The sequence below is a fragment of the Carcharodon carcharias genome, chromosome 16 (assembly GCF_017639515.1).
Source record: "Carcharodon carcharias isolate sCarCar2 chromosome 16, sCarCar2.pri, whole genome shotgun sequence".
Lineage (NCBI taxonomy): Eukaryota > Metazoa > Chordata > Chondrichthyes > Lamniformes > Lamnidae > Carcharodon > Carcharodon carcharias.
Window position 1 is genome coordinate 52,249,284 of NC_054482.1, and position 25,828 is coordinate 52,275,111.

Genomic DNA, 25,828 nt, shown 5'->3' on the forward strand with positions numbered 1-25,828 from the left:
ACTCATGGTGGGCAAGGAACCAAACCAATTTGCATTTACAGTATTTGCTACTTTCAGCAAATACCTTGCTATAAATGATGTGTAAGTGAACATTATTTAAAATGCTGCAATTTACTGGAGCATATCTGTCTGAACAGTGAAAATGTTCACTGTTCATGATTGTCCATTTAAGCTGGACATAAGCTGCATTTTTTTTAAACTCTTGTCACAGTAACACTGTATCCTTGCTGACCATGATCTATTCTGATGATTTTTTTAGGTTGGAGCCCTATGGTAATCTGTCAAAAGTGAATACTCCCTTGCTGACTCCTCTTCAGCTTTCTCTTGAAGAATGGAGCACAAAAGAGACCAGTGATTGCTATGAACTGTTTGCTGTAGTCATGCACAATGGGATGAGTATTAGTAGTGGTCATTACACAGCCTATGTAAAAATGACACATTTTAGCAGTCAGGAGATGCCCAAAGAAGAATCTACCATGAATTGTACATATGGTGTGAAACAAGAACCACTGAGTGAAGAGGCAAAAAGCTCCATTTGTTCACAAGAATATGATGATGGAGAGATATCGGTTAAACTGAAAGGGAACTTCCAAACAGCAACAAATGGTAAAACTACAAAGAAGAATGCAGAAAGTGTTGGGCTCCTTGGTGGACAAAAGAGTATGTCTAGTTTTGATCTGTATGTCCCCAAGACCAAGAACGATACTGAAAAACCTGGGACTAGATTAAAAGAAAATGCGAAATCTGACAACTTCAAAGAAAAACATATTAATTCTATTAAAGACCAAAGTTGTTGTAACAATCAACAGGCAGTGTCTGAAACTGGGAGCAACATCCCAGAAAACCAGGTTTCTCAAAGTTGCTGTAATCTACTGGAGTATGAAGGAAAATGGATGCTGTTTGATGATGCTGAGGTGAAGCTTACAGATGAGCAAGATTTTCTCAGTTCACTTTCTCCGTCGACCTCTTGCACATCAACCCCGTACCTATTGTTTTACAAAAAAATGGCAAACCCATAAAAATGCACCTTAAAGAAATTGATATGTTACTTTACCATGGTATGTTTTCTTTCACTGCTTGTTGTATATTTAATATAGAGCACTGTAAAACATTGAAGCCTTTGTGGATTTGCTAGTATAAGCTGTCTGAATCACTAATCAAGCACTTCTAAAACAGCCTGATAAAACAAGCTTCCAAGTTTGTGTTTAAATATGAAGCAGGTTATAGGCTTTAAATTTAAAAGTACATTTAGATGCAAAATTTGTTTTTGCAAATAATGGTGGATGCAAACTGTTTCTTGCTTATCTACAGCAGGGGCTGTCCATCTCCATCACATTATTATTGGATGTTTAAACTTTCAAAGGTGATAGCCAAGTCCTATAAAACCTTACCACACCTGTCCATGGTGCCTTACAGCCTCCATCAGTAAAATCTAAAGAACATGATCACCTGCATTTTAGAAGTTTGCAAATGTAGCAGGTACTTAGTAAAACTTAAATTTTGTTCGCTACAAACCCCCTCTCCAAATGCAGTGAGATCATCATTCCTTTTACCATTTCTTCTATAGGGCCGTACCAATTCAGGGACAAGATCCTCAGTATCTCTGGTGTTGCCCTCCAGAAGTCAGTCAAAATTTGTGCACTGAATACCACAGCAGGTATTAGTCTAATCCGCTGGTGGGCATGTTTGGCTGTTAACCAAAAGGTTGGTGGTTTGAGACTGCTGAGATATGAAAATCTCAGTTTTGTTTGAGGGGGAAGTGCTGGCAGTTAGCTCAGTTGGCTAGATGGTTAGAGTGTGACTCCTCGCCTTGCTCCACGTTTACTGAGTGGTGCCCTCAAGCGTCATGTCCTGAAAAGGACATTGTAGATTGAAGGTCATTTCAGAAATGTTGAACGTTATAAGTTTGAATATTAGCAAAGATGTGCAAGAAAATCTGGAATATAGTCATGTTTCTTTTGCTTGTGTATTATAGATACTAGTAATGTAAATAAAATAGTAAAGTAATTTTGTATAAAGTTTAATCATAACTTTTTGTACGTAGTTTCTAAGATAATCTACGCAACCTGTCCTATAAATTTACCCCTCTAATTTGTAAATGCAATTATCTCAGTTGTACATAAAAGACCACAGGGGTATAATTTTAATAATCTACCTGAAATGAAATTTGTATAGCACAAACATGGGTCATTATTTTTCAGAAGGTACATCCTCTGCACACTGCTAAATTTGAGGTTCTAATGTGGCATTAATAACCCAAAGAGCAGCCTTAATACAGAGCAGAAGGCGACCAATGAGTTGTTGATCAGCTGCTTATTTTGACAAAAAACAAAGAAGCCATTATCATACAAGTTTGGCACATTTCTACTTTTAAATTTTCAGCATTACCATTTTTTCTTTCCTATTCATAAAAAAAATGAACTAGTGAGAGAAATGCAGTGTATTGTCATCCGAAGTTTTTGACTGGGTGCAGTATGCAGCTTATTGTGGTAGAACATTATTGATGTTGGATGGTGTCACAGAATGAATTCAAGCTCTTTGTATTTCTTTTTCCAATTTTACTGGAAATTGGAAAATTTTCAATAAACCATGACTCCACACCCTCTGTGCTACATTTTATTATAAATTATCCTTATATATCTTTGTTGACTCCTTGCTGTGATAGTTCCTCACCTAAAGCTGAGATACTCAACAGCCATTAGAACCAAGCCTGATCCCGTTTTAATCCAATGCACTAACAGATATCGGGGTAATATGCTTAAGAGACCAAAACTCCCCAGGTTCAACTTCTGTTGTTTGGTTGAATTAGCTGATTTCAACTGAGGCTACAGTGGGTCTAAGTGCCACAGGAAAGTGAGAAGAAATATTAACAATCTCCTACAATTATGATTAGGAGGAGGTGCAAACAATGGTTTCCTCCTTTTTCATTTTATAACATTTGATAAGAGTTTGGTTGATGGAGTTCTTATCTAAATCATTAGTGATGAATGGAACTTATTTAAACTCTCAGATGGTTGTATGGACTTAAACAAAAGCAGGTCCAACAGCCTAGTACTCACTACCACAAAAATGAACAGGGTTGCAGTGAAATCAAGAAAAATACCACTTTGAAGTCATTTCAATATTTAATAGTACCTTCTTCAAAAAATAAAAATGAAATATCATTGCCAATGACAAACTGTTCAAAAGAATTTTGTGCAAATTTCTGATATAAATAGTACATCAGCTAATAGTAAATAACATTAAGAATTTTTAATACATAATGGTAGATAAATAATAGCAGGCATGACTGATTAGTGAATTGTAACTGCTAGTGACAACACTAACTACTGAGACTTTGTGCAAGGAAATGTAACCTTGAATGTGTTGGAATAATTACTAGTACCATGACATAAGCCTTTTATCCTCAACCCCTTCACTTTACTTAAAGAAATGTAGTGTATCAAAATTTGAGGTATGAATTTGTGTTTTGATGTCCATGTTTGTTGTCTGATGAAATGAATACATGCCTTTTTGCCCGTTTATCACATACAAGCATAGGTAAGTGCCTAGTCCACCTTTTCAGATGTCCACTTTGCGAAGGCTCAATCTGCTGAAAGAATCTCTGTAACACAACATATAGGAATTAACCAGTTTGCATTTTCTGTGTCTCGTTTATGCCAGTAATATTAGAAAACAGTTTTTGTTTTCTTTCATAAAAGGCGTGCCTCATGCTGAAGTACATCTCTACAGAATCTTGGTCATGTTTTTGCCAGGTTGTTCAATGATACAGCCAACACAACCTGTTCTCAAATTGGCATCCTTATATGCACATCTCTAGTTCAATTGGAAACTCTGGCTGATTTTGTATTACTGCAATAACCATCTAAGATGAAAGGTGAGTTTGGGAATTAAAACCTGGACCCTTCCTAACCTATAATGCTTAATAGCTCATCAGGTGGTAGATTTATCCACTGATCTAAAAGTACCTTGTCAACTCTGCTTTTCGAATCAGTCCTCATGCATAGAAGCAACTGCACAGACTGACTTGTCTTCCGTTATAATACAAATCAAGGTGAAATCTACTGTAGAATAATGTGATGATTTTAACCACAGTTAGCTATAAATTAACACTTTTTTGCACAATTTAAGTTTATGGAGAAGTTGAGCAATTAACATTTCTAATACTGAGATATTTAGTGTTCTTTACTGAGAAGCTTTTGGACAGCATTAATAAGGCAATTTGATCAATAATCTCTGACCAAATAATTTCTATCTTAAAAGTGGACAGTGACAAACTTTTAATCTCAGCCTAATGAACAAAAGCAACTTAATTGCTGTTTTATACTAATTTAAATGTACCTATGGCAGCTGATCGGTAGAACAGGTTTGTAAAGCTGGGGAATCTTCCTGTTTATCAAAGGCTGAAGAGCCTCCTTGAGGCGGTGATAATTCCGTTCGAGCTCACGTTGATATTCCTTCTGATCGGGACCTATCAAACTCTTGTTCTTCCGCAGGGCATCCTCACATCTTAATTAAACAAATTGTAATCAGAAAACTTACAACACCTCATCTCACCTGGCTAGTGAACATGAAATTATGTCTAGCTATTGAGCACTGTCACGAGGCTTAATTATTTAGCCTTAGCAGCAATTTGAAAACTAAAGTCATATCAGTCAATGTTTTTTGTTATTCAATGCACTTAAGTGATGCTCCTAATTCTTCATCTCGAATAGGTTCCCACCTCAGCCATTGTTAGTGATTGACCTGTAACTAGCAGCACAGCCAATTCTTAGCTTTAAAATGTTTTTTGCATTCAACCAAACTTGTAAGGACAATATCTGTAATTGTACCGTGCTAGGGTTTTTCAACATTTCAGCAGTCAAAAATTTCAGCAGTCAGTCAGCATTCCACGTCACTGTTTTGAAGAACACGGACATTTGCCTGGTATTCCAGCTAATGGTCCAGGCATTCCACAAAGTGGCAATTGTCATCAAATTGCCACTTCGCTCATGCAGTTCTGGCCAGCTCTTCCACAAATGTGGAGTGTACACTCCCACAAAGGGCTCCATCACAGCACTGTAGTGTCGGGACACATGATATGACACACCTTTTTACGGTACTATCTGCCGTAGGGTAAGTTTAAAAGTCCAGTGTGAAGATGATGGGTAAGGTGGCAGCAATTCTGTATTTATCCAAAAGTTGGACTAGGATTTTTTTAAAAAAACATTTCCTGCGTAACTATACGAGCAAGTAAAATGAAACTGTCCAAAGTCTGACTAACTCAGATGGAGACTTGCAGAGGGTCCTGGGGAATTGCTTGTCGAACATTCAAATTTTGGCATGTAACCGGATTCTAAACGGCTGGTCGTATTCGGAAAGATACAGAAGGTGGTTGGAATTATCATGGCAGGGCAAGACAAATTCACTTAAGGACGGGAGGAGTAAATGGGGGATGGGGCAGTAGCCATCATTCCTTAAAGCTACTTGTAAAACTATCCTTAAAATTAATTAAATTTCACAAAATCAGATGCTTAATTGGACAACAACAATGTGACGTTCTCAGATTAATCAAAGAATGATTGTGAATTGATGCAAAGAGACTATAAGGCACTTGAAAAATAGTATTCATCTGCTGTACCATAAAATTACTCCTACATCCCTGACTATGTTGGCTGTAATATGCATCATTGTGAAGAATACACATCAACATACATTCCTATGTAAGTAAGCAGTACTGTGCACTGCAGTCTATGAAAAACATGTATAATCAGTTCAGTCAATTTATGACACACTTGTAAAACAATTGAGGTGGTTTATATCCAGTGGTAGGAACACAACCTGATGCTTTATTCATGAAACATGGGCAACATAGAACTGATAAAAGCAGACGGCTCTTTGTTACAATTCTGGGTGGCTGAAAACTTGGTCACAACTAAATGTGATGTTTGTGATGTTGCCAGTCTCCAAACTTGACATGCAGTATAAATGGGAGAACAAATTCAGAGTAAAAGCAATAACCTTAGTGCAGAAAACAGTATAAAATCATACCTTTTGGTGAAGTCTTTGAAGCAAAGACGTAACTTGTTGTGATGTCGGAAGAGTTTGGAATCATTAGGTATTTCAGACAAAAACACTTGAGCAACTTCTAAAGGTCCCTATGTGAGGAAAAAAAATGATAGAAATAGGAACTATTTTAACTCATTACCATCGAAAAACATTTAGAGCAGAAGCAGGCACAATACCAAGAATTTTACATTCACGCTTGATTACAAATCCAGAGAAATCTCCATGTCTCTGGTTGATTAGTTTTCAAAGGCCAGAATTTTATGGCCCCATTGGGGCAAGGCTGTAAAATATGACGTGGCATTCTAAACTCCATCGACTTCGGCAGGAACATAAAATCATGCTGGTGTAAAATTGAGCTCTAAGTTTTTAACGCATTCAGTGATACTAAAATAAAAGCAAATTTCATGAATAGCTTCATCATTCCTAAACAAGAAAACATTGTACAAAAACAGTCTAAACACTTAACCGCTGCCCACTTTTTACCCCTTTTTGTCTCCTATTCTGGCTTTTCATCTTTTAACCTACTCCAGCCATTTTTCTTCCTAAATTTTAATTGATGTCTTGGCCATTGACGACGAAATAGATTTTTGATGCCACAATTATGTCAGAACTTAGCAGTGATACTTAATGTTGGCAATATTGATCTCTGCATCCTTTTTTCCTGACCATTATATAGAGGGGACAGACATTTCTAACTACTGGCCTCAATAGTACACAAGGAATAAAATTAAATCTAACATCTACTCTATTACACTACAGGGCCAAATTATATAAATTCATTAAACTGGACTTAATACTGCACTATTTATTTGTGCCTTAATCCCCAAGATTCAGTTGATCTGCTTTTCTAATTTTAGAATAGTTGTACCTTGAACATAAGCCTAAAACATTCACATCCCTCATTCAATTTGGCACAATTTCATGGGACTGAGCTGCTCCGTGGATACTAAACTACCCAAGTAGTCATTGTTCAATTTTGAGCCCAAACAGCGAGTAGGCTACAGTATTTGACTTGATGGAGAAAGGGAAAAACATATTATAGTCAACCCCGGCAACATTCTGAAGCGTCCACTTCCTGAATAGGGATTAGTAGTAGAAATGCTAGCCAATGTTATTGTCTGCTTGGGCAGTAGACAATGAAGTCAACTGTATGACCCTGACTGTCACCTACTGAGATGAACAAACTCAGAACAGAGCAGGGATTGAACTTGGGTCCTGCCTTGACCATGTGGCTTGTATGGTGGTGCATTTATTAAATAAACTAATAGAGGATGTTGTATTGAACTTCAAAGAATAATGTGTTACGTTGGTACAGACTCTTAAGAGAACATTGTCATATAGCTATAACTGGTATTAGACTCCCTGATGGTGAGTACAGTAATTGGCTAAATGTGCCAACAGATTTTCTTTCTGGTAGGCTTGAATCCATACCTGATTAACTGTTGTTCCCACTGAGCCCTGCAACACCATTTGAAGCATCTTAGGATCAGCTGGCTCTTGATGTGTTGCAAAAGCCAGCTCTTGAGTTTTCTTCTGCATGTCTTCTATTGCCACTTCAATTGGTGTTAAAATGACCTGTAGATAACAAAACCAATCTTGAGTTCCATCTGGTGTCATTTTCAGCTGTGGTTTCAAGCATAACCGGTTGTATTTCTCAGTACAATTAAATCACTACCTCTTATTTATGCAGGATTTATCCATACATGGGGTGCAAGCATGATGGATTACCGTCAGGTTTTATAGCTCAGTAATCAGGCTGTTTATTTACTGATTTAGTCATTGCAAAAGCACTAGTTTGATTTTCTCCTAACCCCACCCACTCAGACCTTTATCTCAGCTGTGAAACTGACAGAGGAGGGAGGGAGGAAAATAAAGGAAAGGTGTTCCATCATGTGACATGCTGTCATGTATCAGTCATTTCAGAGCAGCATTGGCAGCGGCCTGGAAGCTAGACAACCACTAAGTCTCTTGGCTGCAATTAGTTCACGATCAATTAAGGAAAAGAAGAATCCCATTGTTAAAAAGGAAGTCCTACAAAATTTATGTAACAAGTAGATTTATGCTTTTAAGAGGAAATAGTAAATTCAAATACTGGACTTTTAATTGAAACACTAGATACTGTATGAATGAATTTCAATTTTGAATTAGTCGTTGATGGAGTTTAAAATTTATTTTGACTCAATTGTATAGAAGTATTAAGGAAGCGTTCCTTTCATCAAACACATATCTCAGGATACATGCAAGAATGAAATGGTGAAAATGGGTGTGTTGCAGTTTATCATTGTACATGATTTCTACTGCCCAGTGAAGGGAGTTATATAATGCAACAGCTGAAAATGGATTGGAAATCAGAACATGGTGGTGCTTCTGTGATGAACATTAATAGCAAAATAAGATCCAGAAATTTTTATTTTCCTTTTCACCTTTAAATCAAATAGTTTGTGGTGAAACATTGATGCATTTCCTCACCTCTTCTTTCTGGGTGACATTGATCCTGGTTTTAATGTAGGGGAATGTGTGAGAGACAGTCAGGATTGTCTTGCGCTTAAACTGTTCATGAAGATCACCATGAGCTCGGCCATCTAGTGTGAATGGCGTGCAATACATGAAACGTCTCAGGTTATAATTTTTGTCAAAATAAGTGATCCTGTCCTTCATTTCGTAGGTGTCAAAATATGGTTCCACGTAAGTTATCTGAATGTAGGCCTGTAAAAATATTTTTAAAGCAGTTAAATGTCACACACAACTCACGTGAAAATCTATTTCAATTAACCACTTAACCATATAGATTATTGATGGACTTCATAGATTTCCTCATTATCTGTATTCTTACACTTCCTGGCCAACATTGTGAAGAATTCTGGAAAATCCATGGTGCCAGTTCCAGCATTATTCATCTCCCCCCACCCCCGCCTCACAGCACTGTGGGTGTACCTACACCACATAGATTGCTGTGGTTCACTACCACCTTACCAAGGGCAATTTGGGATGAGGAACAAATGCTGGCCCTGTCAGTAATGCCCATATCCTGTGAAAGGATAAAAAAAAGTGATTACATCACTGTGCCCTGTTGAAATAGTCCCATTCCCATTATTATCAACTGCGAGAATACCTCTTTGAATCCATCAATCTGCTCCTCTGCCAGAAGGCTTGCTATTTCCTCCTACTTCTTCCTCACTTTCTCCTATTTGTACTAGTTTCCCCAGCTCCAAAATTTCACTTGAATTTGTGGGATGTGGCACCACATTTCTATTGTGTGCAACCACTGGAGTCTGGGGTAAAATGTAAGCAGGCACGTTGGAAAATTATGGAAACTAAGGTATTTTGCCTTCAAAGGGTTAATCTTCATTTTGCATTATATATTTATGAGTGCTAGAATCAATGACAGGAATCTGCCTGTGATTGTCACAATATATTATTGACATCAAACAGGGTGCTGTAACTGGCTTCAACACCTGGTGAAAAAAATCAGTTGTGATGCAAAGTATGTGAGAGTGGATGTTCTGTGAGAATCAGGATCAGCTATAATGCCTTTCATGGCCAAAGAGCCTGGCAGCACACATTGGCTACTCTCGCACACAAAGAAATGACCACTTGATGTACAGGACTTGCGTAACTAAACCCCATTAAGAGATGGCATGTTCAGAAGAGGAGGGGAGAAAAGGAAAGATTTGATAGACAGCTGTTACCATAACATATCCTTCACCTTATTAGGATCCAGTTTGCATTTGTCCACTGGATTGGAATCTTTGATAACTTCCACAACATCCTCACCAAAACGTTCACCATAAAATGCCTAATCCAAAAGAAATGCGTTCATTAAATATTAAACACTGATAAGTATTATGATATTCTATAGTATTTTGAAATGTATAAAAATCATTTCTGTGGCAAAATCCATTTAAAAAAGATATTGCACACCAATTATGACTGTAGGTGGCATTGTAACCGGGTTTTACAATATAATTAAGAGCTCCAGTGGTGAACTGTTACAAAGGCAGTCCAACTATTTCATAGCGAGTATATTTGGTTTAAAAACATATTTTGAGTCTGCCTACAGCCACAGGCAATAGCTACTGGATGTTATTGTAAAGCAGATTCTGATCTGTCCCTTTGCACTATACTGGATCGCCATGTTGTTTTGAGGCAAGTAAGCTTCAGGATAAAGCATTTTTCAAGATTTGTTTAAACAACCGCAGTACGCCTTTTGATTTTAAATCTCTTGCTCCTGTCAGACTTTTGATCCTCCCAACTCAGCAAATCCTGCTGGATGAATATGTCTGGCTATCAAGCTGTTGATTTCCTTGTCTTCAATAATCTCCAGCCAGATGTTGCCCGCAGATGCCCTGAGATCTTTTTCCACAGGCATCATATTTGTTGTCAGCCTCATAACTTTGCAACTGCCAGTCTATCCTGCAGCCCAACAGGAAAACTCAGAGCTCCCCATCAATATGCCAAGCTCTCCTTCAACAAAAACATGGAATTCCCTCCTGGTTTTTCATTGTTGATCTCTTTCTTTTGCTACTTTTGGTCAGTGGTCTGTTCTGTCAACTTATTCCTTTCCTGTAGTGCTAAGCTGTTTTATTTTGTGCTGCCAAAGAGTTCAAAAGAGCTGCCTGCACAAGCTTATTTTCTTCCAGGACCCTGCTACCTGTGCTCTCCATTCATCACTCCTTCACCAACCTCACCCCTATCTGAACTTAGTATGCTGTGTCATGGGTCCCAGCAATGCAGCTGCTTCCTTTGGGTTGCAACCCCACTCTGTAATGCTTCAGTTCTTGCTACTACCCCATCTCCTATGGCTTCCTACTTCGTGCTACCTTTTCCCATGTCTCTTTCCTCTCACTTTCCTTTAACTCCTCCTTCTATCTACTAACCCATTCTACCTTCCCTTTCTCTGGCATCTAACTCTTCTCGATATTCAAGTCCCTGCTTCTGACCTTGTTCTACTTGTTTCTTCTATAACCTGCTCTACTCAGCCTCTCGTCTATCCTGCTGTACCTTCCTGCTTTCCCAACCCACCTGACCATTCTACTCTAGCATTTTCAGTCTACCACTGTCACATTACTGTCTGCCCCATTCCAATTGTCTTCCACCCTCTAACCTGGTCGGATCTGGGGATTTCATTTGTTCTACACTGTCCATGTGCAATACCATAGTTGATTGCCTAGGTTTTTAAAAATAAAACAACAAGTTGCTGACAATTTATTGAACAGGGCTTTTTGGAAATACAAAATTAATAAATTTGTGTCATGGTTATCTCAGCTCACCTCAAGACGATGAGAGATTTCAGCCAGTTTTGTTATGGCTGGCTCTTTGTAAACAAACTCTTGTTCATCCAGGTCACCAAACTTGGACCCATAGAAGCCAACACGGAAGTAGGTACCAAACATCCTCTTTCCATCCTATAAAAGGGAATTTTTATGGTTATCTTGGAGGAACCACTCACAATCCAACTGCAGTAACGATCCTATTTATAGTTTTCACATGAAAACAGTTAGAAAAGTCCAATTAGTCTATTATGCCCACTCCTTCCACAGCCTATTTATATTCTACCCAACTCATTTAAACTTCGATCCCAAAAGCAACAAATTAAATGAGATCTTCACATCTCTGTTGTTCATCCTCACCTCCTTAGTAAGTTCCCTTTCACATTCAACATATCAAACATTTAATTACATTTTAGGTTTTAACCTCAATGGCCAATTATGGAAAAAAAACTCCCTTTATTTATTTCCCTCCATCCAAGCAAAGTTTGGAGGAGCAGTGTGGTAGACTAAGCTGTCACTGGCCATGTTATGTTCAAAGTAGCTTTTGAAAAGCATGTGGGCCAAGGAAATAAGGAAGCATCAAATGAAAAATGCCCAAACTGCCTTGCTCACACCTGCCGTAAAACATTTACAAAACAAACTCATAATACATTTTATACCTTCCAAAAGGTTTTGAAAATGCCTTTCCAACTCTTCTCCTGGGCCCCACGTCTCACTGGGCCCCACGTCAACTATTTGCCCTCAACTTGACATCTCTCTGATAGGCTATGATGGCACAATGGAAAACCACATTTACATTCTGCCATCCCATGGTGCAGTGCTTTGCTGCCATCAATATCTTGTACCTCCATGGTTTCCTACACACATTACTTCAAATCAAGGTATAATGAGGCAGAATAGTGTGATTTATAACTGCTAAAACATTGTGTTTTTTATCATTACAAATCAAAGTTAATCCTTTCAATACCAGATTAACAGTGTTGCTTATGCAGCATTTAGGAAAATAATATTCAATATTATACTTTTAATATTCTCCCTCTGCTATTATGAAAACACCGACCCAACACTGGGAATTAGTTCCATCAGTTCTCGGTACTATCCAGTCCCTTGCCTCGAAGTGGCCGTTTTTCACAAGTAGATTTAGGAAGTGTCAATAAAATATATGACTGTGGTAACATCACAGCTGATCCCAATTCTGTCCTTACCCAAAGGTATCCTGTAGGACTGATCGTTTCCCCTCTCAGGACTAGGGGTATTGATATGATAGTGACCCAGTTACTCCTTGGTTGAGCTAAAATTGCTTAATACAGATGACAGATTGGATCTTCCTAGTATAGATTAGATCCAAACTGAGCAATCTATTTAGCATGAGATACAATTTAGCATGTATATTAGTTTTATATATTAAATAACTGAAACAAACTTCTGGCTCCAAGAAAGCTCAAACACCTTAATTTTGCAGCATTTATTGGATATAAATTAAAGATTAAAAATCATTTTTTTTTGTTTATTCGGGTCAGCATTGGGAGTATCGAGAGATAACTGTAATAAGGACAAATGTCTCAGGAATTTGATCCTGGTGGTTGATGGGACCACTGAAATACTTGGTTAGATGTTGGATACCATTGTGCAGGTCTCAGATTTTCCAAGTGCTAATAATGTAGGCTATAGCAATCAGAAAAGTGCTGCTGGATGAGGTAAGTTAATCCTCTCTCTATATATAACATAGATCAACAATACATAACAATTACCCACTTTAAAACCAAAATACAATTCACAGAAAACATTGGGTTGGTATAAATTAAAAAAAAACTCAATTAATTGGTACAAAACAATTCACACCAACATATGCATTGAGAAGGAGAAGTTAACACTCTGTTAATCAACAGCAAACAAAAAACTTTAGAATGTTAATAAAGGTTAGAGAATTAGGACATCACTTAAAGATGATTGCTTGTCGTGCATTTTGGGCAAGAATGAAAATTAAAATGCCTGTACTGTATTGCAATCATGGATTTTTTTCCTGTTAATCTATTTTGGAAATTCTTATGTTGACTGTCATTTTAAGTGTATACATAAGATTGCTGTAAGCTCAAAGAGGATGAAAAATTTTTGAAGTGTACTTTCTGTACAAAGTACTCCCCCATCTCTTGAAACAATGCAGCTTTCAAAATGTAATTAAACTCTCAGCTACATCTCCAAATATTTCTGTTTATTTCAATGGGAGATGCTACTTTGGACCGTGCTGCAGTTTCCTGACAACCAGGAAAAATTCTGTACTCTCTGCATAGCCCTATTTTTTCTAGGAAGGCAAAAGGGTAAATGTTTCCTAGAAATACTTTCCTTGACCCTTCCCTCTTTCTATTATTAGCACAAATCAGTACTGATACTCACCAGAATTATAATTATAGCAGTTACTGCTCCAAGGAAACAAGAGGAGCTGTTGTCAACAGTGCAGTACTTCTGCCATTGAGGGGGAAAGTGGGGAGTCCGTTGCCCTCCTCTGGCATTGCCCTCTTTAGCAGGTCTTAAGAGCCACAAGATAATGACATGACAACAGCACACCCTGTTCAACTTTCCTTTTGTCTGCACAGAGGTACAGCAGTCTATATCAAATACCTCCTTTTTGGCATGGTTTAATTTGAGTGGGGAAATCAAACTTGTGCCTTTCCATTCTGTCATGCTACATATACAATGTCGTGGCATATATTTTTCGGTGTGTTTTGCTTAATCATATCGAAATGCTGCCTATGTGTTTGCAGCATATAGAAAATCTACAAGCAGATAACACGCACAGCAGGTAACAGAGGAAAAAGCAACACAAAGAACAGCCACAAACCAACAAAGGAATAAATACTAATTTCGACAGCAAATTATAGTTTAAGACAGTAGAAATTACAACAAGCAGGATGTGAGACAGAGATAATTTAACAAAACAAATCGCGCAATATTCACTCCTGATTTCTACTTATAGTAGCGTGGCATGAAATACAAATATCTATGGTTTGTTTTTTCACTTGAGTTTATTTGAAAGACCCGCTTTTATATAAATCCTCATGCACAGCTTTATTAGGGTTAAGTCATGTCTGACTAACCTAGATAAACCTTTTGAAGCAGTAACTAATCATTGAACCGTAGGAGGTGTCCATGTTTTCTCGCTGCAAAGCAACCCAGCTACTCCCACTTCCTACCCCTGTGGTGCTGTAAATTTTGTTTCTTCAGCTGCTTATCCAATTTCCTTTTGGAAGCCATGATTGAATCTGCCTCCACCACACTTTCAGGCAGTGCATTCCCGATCCTAACCACTCATTGCATAACAACGTTTTCTTTCATGTCAACATTGCTCCTTTTGACAATCACCTTAAATCGATGTCCTCTGGGTTCTTGACCCTTTGACTAGTTTCTCCCTATCTACTTTGTCTAGATCCCTCATAATTTTGAACTCCTTTATCAAATCTCTTCTCAGCCTTCTCTTCTCTAAGAAGCCCAGCTTCTACAATCTATCCATCCATCTCTCATCCCTGGAAACATTTTCATAAACCTTTTCTGCATCATTTCTGAAACATTGATATCCTTCCTAATGTGTGGTTCCCAGAATTGGACACAATACTGTTGTTGATGCCAAGCCAGTGTTTTATAAAAATTCATCACAATCTCCTTGCTCTTGTACCTTATGCCTCTGTTTTTAAAGCCTAAGATCCCGTACGCCTTTTTAGCCACTTTCTCAACCTGCCCTGCCACTTTCTTAAGTAAGTATCTATGGATGTTGTCAATATGATTGTACAGAAGACATTTGATAAGATTCCATCCAAACGACTATTAGAAAAAGTGACTGTGCCTGGGATTGCAGGCAGCCTTTTGACTTAGTTTGGAAATTAAATTGGAAGATGAGAGACAGAAAACAGGAATAAAGGGTTTGTACTCTGAATAATGGAATGTGACCAGTGGTGTTCCTCCAGGGAGTGTTCTGGGGCCTCAGCTTTTCACCATATTCATTGATGACTGATGGAGGAATAAAGACAGGTGGCTAAATTAGGAGTGACAGTATGTAATGTAGGTGCTGCAAAGGGACATAGATTAAGCACGTAGACAAAATTAGACAGAGAGTTTAATATGGTCAAGTGTAAGGTCATCCACTTTGGCCTCAATACAGGAGTACTTTCTAAATGGTGAGAAAGTAGGGTCTATAAAGGGGCAGAGAGATTTGGGGGGTCCATCGATAAAGCATTAAAAACTAGCAGAAAGGTACAAAAACAATCAAAAAGATTAATGAAATGTTGGCCTTTATCTCAAATGGACTGGAATACAAAGAGAAGGACATTATGCTTTAGTTGTATACAGCATTGGTTAGACTCCATCTGAAATACTGCATTTAGTTTTGGGCACAAAATCTCAAGAATGAATATATTGGCCTTGTGGTGGGTACAGCACAGATTCACCAGAATGATGCTAGGTTTTAAAGAATTAAATTATGAAGACAGATTTCATAAACCTAATTTATATTCCCTTCAGTATAGAAGACTGAAGGGTGATCTGATTGAGATATTTAAGTTGTTAAAAAAAAATGATAGTTTCTCCAAATCTACTCTATTTCCTCTGGTGGGGGAGTCAAGAACAAGGGGACATATTCTTAAAATTAGAGCTGGGCCATTCAAGAGTGAAACCTGGAAGCACTTGCTCACAGGAAGGGTACTGAAGATTGGGAGCTCTCCCCATAAAATCCAAGAACACTACAACAATTGGAGCTTTGAGACTGAAATAGGTTTTTGGTAGGTAAGGATAATAAAGAATAAGGAGCAACAGTGGATAAACAGAGTTAAGTGCAGATTGTTTCCAATCTAATTGAATGGTGAAGTAGGTTCAAGCGGTTGAATGACCTACTCCTATTAACGTTCCTAATCACAACTCTCAGAAATGTCACAAAATATTACTTTGAACTGCAATCACTGTTGTTATCTAAGCAAACAAAGCAGCCATTTTGCAGAAATGTACCAGAAACACCAATAAGATGAACTATCATTTAATCCGTTTTTGGTGGTTTCAGTTGAGTGGAATCAAGGTGGGAGTTAGGACCAGGCAATTGCATGGAGCTCTAAATAAAATGCTGCTCCCGAGACAAATGTTAGCAGGACAATGGAAACATTTCCTGCTTCTCTTTTAAAAATCCCATGGGATCTTTGATATCAAACAACCTTGCTCATAAAATTCATATTTTGGATGCAACTTCTTGACATTGTCATCCCAATCTTCATGACTTTCCACCAGGGAATGTTTATTCTTTGAGTGCAAAATAAAGTGACAGAAGGTCTCTGCCCCCTTTATATTGCCTTGGTATTTGCAGGAATTTTCACACTCCTGTGAGGTGGAATGCCTGCTTCGACAATGTTTTGCCTGTGCCTGTTGTAATGAGACAAGGGGGTGTTCTCACTCTTCTCATTTCAATTTCCTCTCATCACTGGTCCACCCATTTTCAGGGGTGTTTTAAGGAAATTGGCCACTAGGCATGGCACCAGCTTTTTTCTAATCAGAGGGTTAAAGAGAGACATGCACCAAATAAAAAGGCTCCAAAGGCAATTTTTTTTTTTTTACAGGATTATCAAACTGGGGACCTCCTGGCTGTTGGGGCAATAGCCAGAAGAGCCAGGCACTGCAACAGTGACTGACTTTCCCCTTTTCAGTTACCAGGCCTTGATGGGAAGCATTGAGAGAGGGCCTGAGCCTTTTAAATGACCTAACGTTGCAAATACAAGTGGGTTCAGGTATGATCAGGCGTAGCACACTTTAGGTATGTTGTGCATGGCTAGCAGCCAGTAGAAAAATCAGCTCTTGTGTTCACAAAGATCAGAATGCTTTCTAGAATCCTGGTTCATCATAATCAAAGCAAAACGTGGCAAATTCAGGATATCTAAAAAGTGCTTTAAACTTGTAAAAAACCTAGTATAAAATCCAGTGAAATCCATCTGTTTGATTTGGGGCTTCAATTGTGAAATCACTTTTAGAGACATTCTCACATTTCTTAAGCTTCAAAGAGGACATAAACATTTTTTTTAACCAGCATTGTAACTCTGGTTAGCAGTGCTTTGTATATGCACCTATCAGTAGGGCTTCACTTCTGTCTAATTTGAGAGCAGCATGAAGCCAGCTTACACGTGGTAAAGAATGCTGTCCAGGGCTGGGGTGTTCTTGGCCTCTGTCAAAATTAACAGTAACTTTGTAGAAGAAGAAAAATTGAAATACTAGCTTATGGGAGTGAATGTTGCAGAATTATTAAAAATATTTAGTCACACAAGACAACCACTTTAATCCCAACACAATGAATGTTGGTATCTAGGATGCATGATAAAAGCAAGCACCCAGAGGAGAAAATAAAAAGTCATGCGATTGACATAAAATTTCATTTCTTTCCCCAACAAGGAATGCTCAATGAATGCATCAGGTATCGCAATAGATCAACAAAGTAGAAAACTTACCACAATTAGGACAGTTATAAAAGCAGGAGGAAGGGGTCAGCATCAGGACGAGAAAGAGAGAGGAAAAAACATAAATTATTTTAAAAGGGCAGGGATCTTTGAAACAAAAAAAGCAACAAATTCCAGCAATAAAAGTAAATTTAAAAAGACAGCAGCTATCAACTCCACTCAAACATCACAGCACAGCACAACATGCAGTATCTGGTATAAGAGGGATAGCATACTCAGCCCACCACAAGATAGATGATTGAGAAAGGACAGGAGACTAACACAAATCACAACTCAACAAGTAAACAGGCTAGGGAGGTACTTTACCATGCAATGTTGCAATGTGTGACTTGTGAACAATGGACACAAATAATTGCATTGAGAAAAAAATGTATAAATCAAAACTAGTAAAATAAAGAAAACCTTACTGCCAGTAGCAGTGAGAGGCAAATACATGTCTGTGGAACAAACACGATTAAAAGCTAGTGATAATGGAAGTGACTCATTCACAGGACTCTTCATTAGTGAGAAAATGTCTACTTAACATGCACCGTCTGTGAGATCTGTTCATCCGAAAGCATTTCACATGACCTCAGCAGAAAAAATTATAACTCTGAGGTCAAAAGAAATGACATCATAGCCAGACAACAACAGAACACCCACAGCCAGCACACACGGGCAAAGCATTCGCACAAGTCTTACATTAAACATTAGTGTTCCAATATCAACTGAAGTAACACCTACCTCCCAGCCAGTACTCTGTGTAACAGAAAGTAGAGTCATGTCAAGTCAGTTACACAACAAACAAGATCCTGTAAAGTTTGGATTATGTGCAAAAAGAAAAGCATGCATATACAATTTTAAATATATGTTTTTAGATGTTTTTTCCAATAATGAGCTTAATTCTTACAGCAAAAATGAACTAAGAAAGGAAATTACCTAAAATCAAGTATTCACAATTTGAAAATATATTTGAACTTAAACAAATAGTGTGTGAAATAAATTACCTGATGGACTATTTTGCTGAATGCATCTTGGAGTTTACCATGAATAGTGGCCAGTTTTTTCGCATCACGATTAGCCTCATGGATTGGGATTAGAACCTTGTAAACTTCATTAACTGCCTCATACATTCCAGCCTGTTATTTGCAAGTCCAAAATAATTAATGCAGCAAATTAAAGTTAGCGTTTTTCACTATGCAATTACAGTTGGGGGGGGGGGGGGGTTACAAAATTTACCTTCAAAGCAGAAGATCCTGCTGAGTTATGGTGCAAAGTAACTTAACCAACCTGAGATAGTGAACATCAACATCTAATTTTACCATGAGGCCAATGCTTAAGAAACCGTCTTTTGTATAATAATGTCTGCAGCTTGAGGAAGTATTTAAAGTGACTGCTAGATTCCTGTACAAATATATTGGAAATGTGACAGAAAGCCCCCTAATAGAAACACAGAAAATGGGGGCAGGAGTAGGTCATTCTGCCCTTCGAGTCTGCTCCGCCATTCAATATGATCATGGTTGATCTATTTCAACACTGTACTCCTGCTCTCTGTCCATAACCCTTGATGCCTTTAGAGTCCAGAAATCTATTTCTTTCTTAAATATATTCAGTGACTTCGCCTCCACAGCCTTCTGTGGTAGAGAATTGCATATGTTCACCACCCTCTGAGTGAAGAAGTTTTTCCTCACCTCAGTCCTAAATGGCCTATCCCGTATCCTGAGACTGTAACCCCTTGTTCATACCCCCAGCCAGAGGAAACATCATCCCTGCATCCAGTCTGTACATCCCTGTCAGAATTTTATATGTTTCAATAAGATCTCCTCTCATTCTTCTAAACTTCAATGAATACAGGCCTAGTCGACCTAATCCCTCCTCATATGACAATCTTGCCATCCCAAGAATCAGCCTGGTGAACCTTCGCTGTACTCCCTCGATAGCAAGGATATCCTTTCTTAGGTGAGGAAACCAAAACTGCACACACTACTCCAGGTGTGGTCTCACCAAGGCTCTATACAATGAAGGCCAACATACGATTTGCCTTAACTGTTTGCTGCACCTGCATGCTTGCTTCCAGTGATTGGTGTACAAGGCCATCTTTGTGCATCAACATTTCCCAATCTATCACTATTTAAATAATACTCTGCCATTTTCCTACCAAAGTGGATAACTTCACACTTATCCACGTTATACTGCATCTGCCAAGTATTTGCCTACTCACTCAACCTTTCTAAATTACCTTGAAGCCTCTTAACAACCTCCTCAATGCTCACATTCCCACCAAGTTTTGTGTCATCAGTAAACTTGGAAATATTACATTTGGTTCCCTCATCCAAATCATTGATGTATATTGTGAATAGCTGGGCCCCAAGCACTTTTCCCTGTGGTACCCCACCTGCCACTCTGAAAAAGACCCATTTATTCATACTCTCTGTTTCCTGTCTGCTAACCAATTCTCAATCCTTGCCAATATCTTACCCCAATCTCATGTGCTTTAATTTTACACATTAACCTCTTATGTGGGACTTTATCAAAAGCTTTCTGAAAATTCAAATACACCATATCCCCTGGTTCTCCCTTATCTATTCTGCTAGTTTGGTCCTCAAAAAAACTCCAGCAGGTTTGTCAAACATGATTTCCCTTTCACAAATTCATGTTGACTTTGTCTAATCCTGTTGATATTTTCAAAGTGTCCTATTATCACATCCTTTATAACAGTCTCTAGCATTTTCCCTACTACTGATGTTAGGTTAACTGGTCTGTAAGTCCCTGTTTTCTCCCTTCCTCCTTTTTTAAATAGTGGGGTTACATTCACCACCCTACAATCTGCCAGGACTATTCCAGAATCTACAGAATTTTGGAAGATGACAACTAACACATCCATTATTTCCATGACCACTTCCTTTAGTACCCTGGGATGTAGATTATCAGGCCCTGAGGATTTATCAGCTTTCAGTCCTATTAATTTCTCTAGCACTATTGTTTTAGTAATACTAATTTCCTTTAATTCCTCCTTCTCACTAGACCCTTGGTTCCCTAATATTTCTGGGAAGTTATTTGTGTCTTCCTCCATGAAGACAGAACTAAAGTAGTTGTTCAACTGCTCTGCCATTTCCTTGTTCTCTATTATAAATTCTCCTATTTTGGACAGTAAGGGATCTAAACTTGTCTTCACTAATCTTTTTGTTTTTACATATAGAAGCTTTTACAGTCCAATTTTATGTGCCTTGCAAGTTAACTCTCAAACTCTATTTTCCCCTCTTAATCAATCTCTTGGTCCTCCTTTGCTGAATTCTAAACTGCTGCCAATCCTCAGGCTTGCTACTTTTTTTAGTAACATTATATGACTCCTCTTTGGATTTAGTACTATCCTTGATTTCTTTTGTTAGCCATGGTTGGGCTGCTTTACCTGTTATTTTTTGTACCAGAAAGGAATGTGCAACTGTTGCAATGCATACATTCGTTCCTTAAATATTAGCCATTGCCTACCCACCTTTTAATGAAGTTCCCCAATCTAATTCAGCACAATGACTGAATTCGCTGATTTTGGTCAGTCAACAATTAGCTTTGGGCTAGGAAGGATAAAAATTAACCTAGCCATGTGCTCCTAATCACTATCATTAGGCCACTACTGATTGCATATATAAATTTTACCCACTTGCTCTAACTGCATACAGCAAATAGTGGACTATGCTTGTCAATGTTGCTGGGTAAGATCACTCTAATGTCTTGGCTGAAGTAGATGGCAAATGGATAAATGGAGAAAAAAGCACAAAAAATTATCTTGAGTAAAACATTAAAAGGAAAGAAAAAGTGGAATGAGAGAAACAAAACCATTCAACTCATCAAACCCATTCCTTTGGCAGATTATGGACGCTACCTTAGTCATCAATGTCATGATAGAAACACTCTAGTAATATGCCCTGATCTCCAAAGGTTGTCAAGCAAACAGTATAAAACCCATCACAGTTCTTCCTCTCTTCGGTTCCGAAGAAGTCACTTCAGACTTGAACCGTTAACTCTGGGTGGAATTGTCCCAGATTTGCACTAAGTGCAGTAGCGGGCGGGTAAAACAACATTTTACTCACCGGCCGCAATGGCGGCTTTTCACACATATCGTCCCAAATCTGCTGCATTAATTATGCAATCCTGGAATACACGCCGTTTCAATGGTAGGCGGGCTCTGATTTGCCTGCCATGCCGTCACCTCATTACTTAATCAAGCCAAGCAACACGTTTAAAATACAGCCACGCTCAATGCTTCCAACCCAGGACTGCAGCAAAGACATGGCCTCGAAAGACAAGAAGACTGTAGCCCTCAAACGCCTTTTGGACACTGTGGAGGCCCATTGTGACATCTTCTATCCCCGCTCTGGCCGCAGGAGAGGCAGCTACATTACCACTCCGACTTGGTAGGCGATGGCAGTAGGTGATCAGTGCCAATGTTGCACAGAAGAGTTTAGCCATCCAATGCAGATAGAGGATGAATGATCTCATCCATGCAGCTAGGGTTTGGCAATCATCTCAGCACTTTAAACTCAACACACTCAAGCCCATCACACATTCACTGGCAACTCACTTATTGCCAGCTCAAGGGACATCATCACCCATTCTCACACACATACCCTCACATGTCCATCTGGCCTTAACTCCTCTGGAGAATGCCTCCTCAGCCCTCAACATCTTGAGACCACTTGCACAGGTCAACATGTGTCCCCCACACACACCCTGGGTTACCCTCCTTCCCCAGCACAGCCATCGTCTTGCAGCCTTTTCCCTTGCCTGAGGCCACTTCTCCCCCTTCCCCAAGCAAGACCTTGCCCTGCAGCCGTTAAAATGCCACCCACGTGACTGATCTGGTAGGTAGAGACCTACCCGTAAGCCCCTCTAAAAGTGATGTGGTGCTGTCTGTGAAGCCTGGCGCAGATGACGGTGAGTGCTGACTGAAGCAATGTAGGCAAACAAACCTTGCAATCCCGAGCGAAGAACAGCTCGCCAAGTGCACGCCTTATATATGCTGTTGTGAAACATGTCGGTGTGTTTTCCCGCCTACGTGGGCAGATGATCCAGCGGTGGGGGATGAGCCCGGCAGACTGGCCTTATAATGATGTGCTGATGCATTACAATGAGGTTCCTGATGTCCGATGGCGGGGAACGCGGCCCGCCAATGATAGGTGGAGCGGACGATCGCAAACTGGTTCCACAATGTCGTGAAACCGATTTTTGGCCTTCTCGCCATATTGTCCGCTCCCACCACCAAGCACGCCCAATGCTGGCAGGCCTGGAAAATCTCGGTCTCTGTTTTGGTTTTCACAGATGCTACCAGACCTGCGGAGTATTTCCAGCACTTTCTGTTTTTATCCCAGTACATTAATTCGTTCATTTCCACATCTCTACTACTTAACATTGCCTGCTGGCCTCCATGGATACCATTCTGCCCACTCATGGCAGCAGCATAAGAGAGCAGGTATACTGAAATAACACTTACCATTGAAAACAGATCTGCAGCTTGCTCCAGCAATCCCACAAGACCAGCTTCTGTAAAATACTTCCCAGAGCAAATTCCTTCCTCATCCGGTGAAAGAACATCATCGGAAACCGCAGACTCTTCCAAAACATTGAAAGAAATACTCTAGAAACAACCAAAGAAAGGTACAGAGGTTATGATCAACATATATGAACAGAAACCTTTTAATTATTAGTCGAGCCTAAGCAATTTGTCTTTGATCAGTCTCACCAATGCAGACACTCAAAGAACGATAATAGTTAAAAACAGCTTGACTACATTTCTGTCAAGGATCACAAGTACAATCAATGCAGAATTATGAACTTGGCCTTGTTCAGTGGGAATCTTGAATCGCCTGTCCTCTTATCTGAGGATCACAATCCAATGTCTCCATTGTATTGGCAAATCTTGGCTTCATAGTTTTCCTGTATCTTGTTGGACAAACATTATGGATCTGAGGTTACTCCTGAAACTACAGCAATAGTGAAAGCCCTTTACCAAAAATAAAGGGTCAGTAGAGGGGTGGTAGGATTGTCCTGCCTCTGGTATTATATTTATTTATTACTAAAGCTCATAGATGTGAAAATGAGCAAGAGAAATATATGAAGCAGCAAACTGGACAGACTGAGAGGGGAAGAGAAGAATAAAGTAGAGACAAATATATCACTTGTGCTACATTTATACTGCATTGAAGGATGCAACTATTTTCTTAGCAAAGCAAACAGAGTCATAATTTTATCAATGTCTGGTCAGATCACTCTGATGCTGACATGAGAGCAATCCAACGCCAGTAATTAACAGCTCTGATCACAAGCACCCCACCACAAATCTGATTATTTCTTAACCTTTTTGAGATAAGAATTTCTGGTAGTTTTACACCCAGATTCCTGCAGGATCAGCTGAACCAGCGCAAAAAAAGTGGAGGAAATCTGAGTTACACCTAAAACCACTAAGTTTTTTATTGAGTTTTTTCTGCGAATCCAAGATGCAAGTTGCCTAGATCAGGTCCTTTCCACAAAACTGATCGTGCCTCCAGGTCAGCGACGCAATTTTCTGCAGACTCGGGAAGAATTTTCAAATTGCGGTCATTTTCTTAGGGGCACAGGCTAATAGGCACATCTTGGAAGTATTTACATATCAAAAAGTATTTCATTTACAAAGAAACTGACTGGCGTACATCAATAAAACTAGTAAATGGTTCAGTGTAGTTTTTAAAAAGTATTTTCTAGTGACGTTATAAATAGGTGAAGAACTGGGTACTTATCAATACAGTTGAAAGATTTTTAATGAAAAAGCACCAGATTAAATACATCAAGGAACTTTTTTAATTCAAAGAAGGAAAAGCAAAAATAACCAATTACATTTTATTATGTTGCCCGATTGCACGGATTCATGGAAGATATCACAAACTTGGTGTCATATCAGACCATGTGATGATCTTCCAACCACAAATCCGCGCCATCACCAAGACTGCTTATTTCCACTTCCGCAACACAGCCCAACTCCACACCTGCCTTAGCTCATATATTGCTGAACCCTTCATCTATGCCCTTGTTAGCTGAAGACCTGACTATTCCAACATACTCCTGGCCAGCCTTCCAAGTTTTATCCTCTGTAAACTTCAGGTCATCCATAACTGTACTGCACAAACCACAACTCATATCCAGTCCGTTCACCCTTACTAACACATACACTGGCTCCTAGTTAAGCAACACTGATTTTAAAATTTTCATCCTTGTTTTCAAATGCCTCAATGGCCTCAATCCGCCCCATTTCTTTAATCTCCTCCAGCCTCACAAACCTCTGAGATATCTGTGCTCATTTAATTCTGGCCTTCTGAGAATCCCTGATTTTAATTTCTTCACCATTGGAGGCTGTACCTTCAGCTGGACCCAAAGCTCTGGAATTCTCTCCCTAAACCTCTCAACTTCTCTCTCTCCTGCTTTAAGATGTGCCTACCTCCCCCTGCTCTAATATCTCCTCAGCGTCACATTTTGTTTGAACGCACCTGCGAAGCACCTTGTGACGTTTTCCTACATTTCAGGCATTATATAATAAGTTGTGTTGATTTTATATTTGCGATTATTTTAACAGAAGCTTGAACTGTAACCTAACCAGCGTAATTTCAGGTACATTTTGGACACACTTATCTGATTGTAACAAAAGCACAATAACTTTTGAATCATGCAGCATTAGAAAAACATGAGGGGGGAAAAGCCTCAACAATATTGCAAATAAAGAAAATAAGTTGCTGAGAAGCAGCATGAAAGACCTATTCAAACTTGAAACTGGAAAAGATGGCTGGAACCAGGATTGCAAATCACTGGTTTGAGGGTAGAAATAGATTTAGACTTTGGGCCTAACACCATAATAACACTGGCTAACTTCACAACAGCGCCCTTCCAGACAGGAGGAATAGAGAGCTTCAATCAGTTGGCAGGATTACAGAGCCAGAGTCACCACAGGTTGGTCCAAGACCATCCTAGAGAGCTATGGAAACTTTTATGGACTCTAACTTTCAGGATTCTGAACAGAAGGGAACAATT

At 39.0% G+C, this 25,828-nt stretch overlaps 2 protein-coding genes across 19 annotated transcripts in view; one reads left to right on the forward strand and one right to left on the reverse strand.

The window, feature by feature from the left end:
• The window catches only part of usp1 (ubiquitin specific peptidase 1), a 95,404-nt gene extending 92,804 nt beyond the window's left edge, over positions 1 to 2,600 (forward strand). For all 4 annotated transcript variants that reach the window (XM_041208330.1, XM_041208332.1, XM_041208328.1 and 1 more), the window contains exon 9: positions 260 to 2,600. In XM_041208330.1, coding sequence (XP_041064264.1) covers positions 260 to 1,019 — 760 coding nt within the window. In that variant the 3' untranslated portion in view covers positions 1,020 to 2,600. The remainder of the gene's footprint in view (positions 1 to 259) is intronic.
• A 506-nt stretch (positions 2,601 to 3,106) lies between these two features.
• Positions 3,107 to 25,828, reverse strand: part of dock7 (dedicator of cytokinesis 7) — a 183,625-nt gene continuing 160,903 nt past the window's right edge. For 10 of the 15 annotated variants that reach the window (XM_041208326.1, XM_041208313.1, XM_041208324.1 and 7 more), the window contains 10 exons: positions 23,265 to 23,408; positions 18,784 to 18,915; positions 18,521 to 18,535; positions 11,319 to 11,444; positions 9,755 to 9,844; positions 8,518 to 8,754; positions 7,480 to 7,623; positions 6,031 to 6,137; positions 4,342 to 4,509; positions 3,107 to 3,604 (listed from right to left, as the gene is read on the reverse strand). In XM_041208326.1, coding sequence (XP_041064260.1) covers positions 3,562 to 3,604; positions 4,342 to 4,509; positions 6,031 to 6,137; positions 7,480 to 7,623; positions 8,518 to 8,754; positions 9,755 to 9,844; positions 11,319 to 11,444; positions 18,521 to 18,535; positions 18,784 to 18,915; positions 23,265 to 23,408 — 1,206 coding nt within the window. In that variant the 3' untranslated portion in view covers positions 3,107 to 3,561. Of the gene's footprint in view, positions 3,605 to 4,341; positions 4,510 to 6,030; positions 6,138 to 7,479; positions 7,624 to 8,517; positions 8,755 to 9,754; positions 9,845 to 11,318; positions 11,454 to 17,735; positions 17,784 to 18,520; positions 18,536 to 18,783; positions 18,916 to 23,264; positions 23,409 to 25,828 lie in introns of those variants that run through there. The other 5 variants (XM_041208327.1, XM_041208323.1, XM_041208316.1 and 2 more) reach the window with 2 other exon arrangements.